The sequence below is a fragment of the Leptosomus discolor genome, chromosome 7 (assembly GCF_034619465.1).
Source record: "Leptosomus discolor isolate bLepDis1 chromosome 7, bLepDis1.hap2, whole genome shotgun sequence".
Taxonomy (NCBI): domain Eukaryota; kingdom Metazoa; phylum Chordata; class Aves; order Leptosomiformes; family Leptosomidae; genus Leptosomus; species Leptosomus discolor.
In genome coordinates this window covers 65010684-65016066 of record NC_141397.1, presented here as the reverse complement: position 1 = coordinate 65016066, position 5383 = coordinate 65010684, and the positions used below count along the sequence as shown (strand labels likewise).

General features: G+C 46.3%; 1 protein-coding gene across 1 annotated transcript; it reads right to left on the bottom strand.

The window, feature by feature from the left end:
• Positions 1-602: 602 nt before the first annotated feature.
• STRIT1 (small transmembrane regulator of ion transport 1) lies at positions 603-4986 on the bottom strand. Its single transcript, XM_086468651.1, has 2 exons — positions 4974-4986; positions 603-697 (listed from the first exon to the last, which is right to left on the bottom strand). The coding sequence occupies exons 1-2, from the start codon at positions 4984-4986 to the stop codon at positions 603-605; spliced, it is 108 nt and encodes a 35-aa protein (XP_086324777.1).
• Positions 4987-5383: the final 397 nt, after the last annotated feature.

Here is a 5383-nt window from a genome sequence, read left to right as displayed (position 1 = left end):
CTTGGGACAGGGACAGCGTACCACCACAACATTTTAAATGTAATGATTTATTTTTTTACTACAAAATTTAAAAAGTCTCAGCTCACTTAACATTTTCCCAAATCCATTGAGATACTTCTTCCCCAGCTCAGCCCATCTCACAAATAAGCTTAACTCACTTTTTTGTCCACCATTGCATCACTAACTCTGGGAATACTGTTTCCAAAACCACTTAAATTCAAGGTGGCAACAATAAAGCAGGCTGCAGGACGGGCAGGTATCTGACCTGCCGCTGGACTCCAAAAACTACTCGCTCAATTACAAACCATTTTGAAAACCAGGAAATTGGTTTGATGATTCTTCCTAATGCTCTAATTAGCATTTCAAACTTTTGTTGTAGATAAAGAGTGTACACCATGTTTACAGCGTTGATATTAAAAATAACTCATTTTATACGTATTGTGGTCATCGCCATTTCAGTTTAACTTTCGGGTTCTTCTAATCAACATAATTGTAAATTCTGCCGTCCTGGAAAACAAAGAAAACGACATTTTAAAAGGCGGCAGCGCAAACCAAAGGGAGCATGATGGTATGTGACACCGTTCGAGCCGCCTACCTCCACATCAGGAGAAGACAATGTAAACCATTAGTGCACAACCCACTATCCAGCCAACTGCGAGGAGCAGAGGTACAACGAGACGCGAAAGCGGGACTTGGGCTGAAAGAGAAAAGACGGTCTGTTTCAGAAAGGTCACGCTACACTGACGCTGAATTCACTGAATTAAACACCTCAAACCCACGATTATCACAGAGCAAAAACATCCCCGTGAGCCTGGGCCACGTTCTCTATGGTGGCTATTTTTAGCACGGAGTCACCACATCTTGGCAGGCCTTCTAATGAGAACACATAGCGCAAGCCCAAAGAGACTTCACGCTATGGTCTCTGCAATCAGATAGGCACGAGGCTTAGCGCTTCCAAAAGCAGCAGGGTACAGGGAGGAGCCCAGCACGGTCCCGTCCTTGGCCTCCACAGGTCACCAGGAGAACATCTGTACTGGGCGTTCCTGACAGCAGCTGTCCCGGCAGGTTCAGGAGTCAACCCCTGCCACGTGCAGCACCTTCTAGCAGTCTCATTAGGCTGGTGACAGCAAGTGGGTCACACAGGGATTGTTTAACAAGGCACCCGTTTAAGATCCACGCGCCTGGGGCTGCCATGGGGGGATGCGGTGCGCCCTCCCACCCCCACAGGGATGCCTGCCAGCGGCTGTGTGTCAGGGGGTCCCAGCTCATCTCCGTGCTTTCTCTGCACAGTGCCCGACTTGGCCCTCTCCTGTCCTCTCCCCACGGCGATACGGGCTGGTTAAGGTAGATGTAATTATCCACTGCAAGGGCGTTCCTGCTTCAAGTGAGAAAACACGAGTTTCCAACGCGAACGTACCACCTGCCTGGCTGAGCCGGGCTGGGCACAAACACGTGGCGTCTTGCCTGTACTGCCCACTAGTACCAGACCAAGATAAAAAGTTACACGGAGATGGGGAGTGCAGAGCAGGCGATGGTTTTTCCAAGGAGCACGCAGAAAGCAAGACTAGCACTTGGTACCGTGTTTCTGCACAGCATCAGAATTTCAAAGCCCCTTCTATCAGTTTCCTGCAAACGGCAGAAGCTTACCAGAAAGCAGCGTATCAGCCTTTGTGATCATGTTACTTACCAGTATATTACAACATTGTAAAGCACATCTTTCTGCAGTTAAAAGATTTCCAGACTTTTGAAGGGATTAATAAATAATGTAAAACCATTCACAACACCTTGCGCAGTTTAGATCAAGCAGACAGGTTTTGGAGGGATGCTTAATAATTCAAGGTTTGCCACATTGCTCTTTTAAAGCTGCGCACAACAAACATGTCTCCCCACGATATCGTGTGGTGAATCCACTGAGAGGGAAAGAGAACATACCGATAGAAAACCTGCATGTGCTGCCATAAAAATATCAGAGAAGCCACCACACAGCACAAAGATAAAATCCTGCTCTGAAACTGGGTGTCCTTTTGCCACAGGGGAGGCCCTTACCCGTTTCATTTCAAGACTTAGTCCTTTGACACGTTGTGAGGTAAAGCTACTTCTGTTGGGAATAATTTCTCATCACTTGCCATTTTTTCCTAAAGGCCCTATTATAAATAAAGGGCTGGATCCTACTGGGGTACCTGGCGGAGTTTTGACAGAGCTCTGCCGAGATGCTGCTGTGTCCGCTCAACAGGGTGCTTTGTTATTCGAGCTCCAGTTTGAAGGCAGTGAGATAAGAGAGGCAGGCGAGTCCTGGTGGGTCAGCTCGAAAGCCGTGCCCAGCATTTGTCATGAGGCAGCAAGCAGCTGGCTCCGAGGGATAGAGTTTCACGGGAGCCACTGGGAGCACTTGTGTTTCATAGTTTAAGGACAGGAATGACCACAGGATCGTTTGCTCTGATCTCCCGCATGTCACAGGACAGAGACCCCAAAACTTGAGTTAGAGTAAAGCAACTGCTTGGAACACTATATTTTGTGCCACGAGCAGGAGAGACTGAAGCAGGAGATACGCGCAAGGCTAGGGCTTGGCCGGCAGGTAGGCCCTCTGTAAGGCCTCAGAAGGTGGTGACGAACCCCAAAGTTGCAATATTTGGTCCAAGGGAAAACTATCCCGAGTCTAAACCTGATAATCGGTGTGACCCTCGCCACGCAGCAAGGCTGTGCGCACCAACAGCCAGAAAGGGAGCATCTGCATCGTCCTCCTTCCAGCCCGAGGTGGAGGTGGGCTGTGGAGGGACTAGCAGCAGAGGAACAGAATCCTTCTAAGCAACTGCGCTTTGGAAAAAAAGAAATCTTTACTGACACCTGCAGGTAACCAGCAAAAACCCCAAAACGTAAGGTTTCATTATAATCACCTTTTAAATGAACGCATATGAAAGCGGCATACTGAGGGAAACGTGGGTTATTGCAGTCACCAGTATTGCCTTCAAACAGACCAAGAAAAGAAACCCTGGGGTTTGAGCCAGAGCCTGCTGAAATAAAACCGCCAATTCTGGATGGCAGTGAGAGATCTTACTGTGACCTGTGTATGAAAGCTGGTGTTCTAGCTACAAATTACTTTCTTTTTCCCCTATTATAGTAATTTTCCTCTACTTCAAACATGAATTTATCTCAAAATAAACAGAGAGGGGCTGGTCAGAGCAGCAAACACACAGCACTTCTGCTGTGCTACAGCAGGGTTCCTCCACATCTGGTAACAGATGCCCCAGCTCTGCGCTTCTGCAGGTTGGAAGCCCTGGGAATTGCCCACCATAGGATGCCCAAGTATCTCAGTGAAGCCAAGGATCCCCTCAACTACAGGATACAGCAGCACAGGCTTCCAAGCTAAATACAGCCTAAACACATTGACAAACTTCATCTGATCGCTATTCTTTTTTTTTCTGGGGTTTAACTGTTAGCCAGAACCGTACGTTGGCTTGGTTTTGCCACCTGTAGTTAATGAAAACTCCGATCAGCTACCGTGAGAGAAACAAAGCCTGGGGTCTCCCTGAGCTGCTGCATCCCTGAAATGTCTGGGCCCACTGTGCTGGCAAGGGCACCCCAAGGCACCAGATGGAAAAACTCCCGCTTACTTGAAACAGGCAGAGGCTTGGTGGGTAAAGAAGAGAATGTTTTCCTGGCCGAGCCTGTCAAGCTCAGACTCCCCATCTTATGCTCCTTACTCCAAAACGCCTCAGAACATCACATGGGTTTTCTTTCTGTACAGGCTGCACACGCACACACACGCCCAAAGCACTAACCCGTCCCTGGGATGGCGGCTGGCACACCATGCTGCTCAGCAGACCGGGAGGGACGCGGGGGCACGGCCAGAGGACCGTGTCTCCTGCACGTCTCCCAGCTGCCAGCCCCAACAGACAAGTTTTTCTGTGTTCCTTCTGTGCTGCCAACAGAGCCTGTGGTGCTCCGACGTCCAGCGTAACCACAGAACTGGCGTGGACGGGCTTTTGCCAGCTCCAGAGGGACAAGTCAGGCAAAGCCCGCCGGCGCTCACCTCAGCGAGGCCGCCCGACCATTCCCAGTCTGGGCACATTGCTCCTTTATTTTAAAATAAATTTAAACACAAATAACACCACACAGATCCTACCAATGCAAAATATGGTTAAGGACTAATTCCTAGTGGAATACCAGTTTCAGTATAATTTCTGTGGATATCAATGAAAACTAAAATTAATAAACAGCAGTCAGTACCCTCTTGTATCTGACTAGTAGGATTCTACTACCCTTCTTCGACACCAGTGGTAACGGTGCAAAAAAAAAAAAAAAAAAAAAGAGATAAGCATCTTAAAAAACTTTTAACATCGTTATGAAAATGTATAAAAGAGTTACTTTTACAAGGCAAAGTACTACCTGAATAACTGTGTACACAGCTAACACCGTATTTAAACTTACAGTCATTTCACCATCCAAACCTCTGACAGTGAAGGAAATAGAAAATGATCATGAATATAAAAATGCATTTTTATAAAATGCATTTTCTCCTTGGAGAAAGTGGAAGTGTGCTTATAATGAAAAGGTCATTATTAAAATTTCTTTTTGCTCTGCCACTTGGGCTTTGTGGGGTTAAAATCGAAATTATTCTACGTTCACCTAGCACTACACTCAGATTTCAGCTACACAGACATTTAAAACACTATCAAACATAACTCATTTTACACAGTTCTATTTAATTATGTTAATCAACTTAAAATTACAACTACAAAAAAAATAAAGAAAACAGAACTGGTAGGATTCAGAAATATGGGAGGAAGCCAAGCTACTGTAAAGTCACTGCTGTTAATAGAATTAGCTTTTAAACCGATTACACTTTCTTACAGAAAATTAAAGCACAGCACACCATAAAGCACACAAATAGCTGAGTATTTTCACACTGCACTGCTCAGGTTTATGAATTTTAGGAATAAATCGTTACACTCACATTTAACTGTCCATCTTACCTGGTTCTGCCATCCCCCCCGCTGCTAGTTTTATTGGCAAGTTTTGAGGTTTGCCTCTGCAGTCGCTCTGTGAGCCTCGGGATGCTTTAAATAGAGCAATATTTGGAATGTGCTGCAGCTGCCTTGCTCCCTGATGCCAGTTTTTGGCTACACACATTCAATTGTCTAAAAAGGCAGGAGTTCAAGGGATTCAAGGTTACCTCTTCCTATTCCTGCAACTGCACATCTGTTTCAGAGAAAGCTGAACAAAGAGGGGTCATTTTTTGGAGAGGGAGAGAAACAAGGACAAAAACTGCACTATGGTCTCTTTACAGCCATGGAACGCCACATGGTAAGTTCATGTAATATTTATGTGCACCCACATACTTAGAGCCTGACAGGGACCCAGCTCGTTCTTAGTCCACCACGTC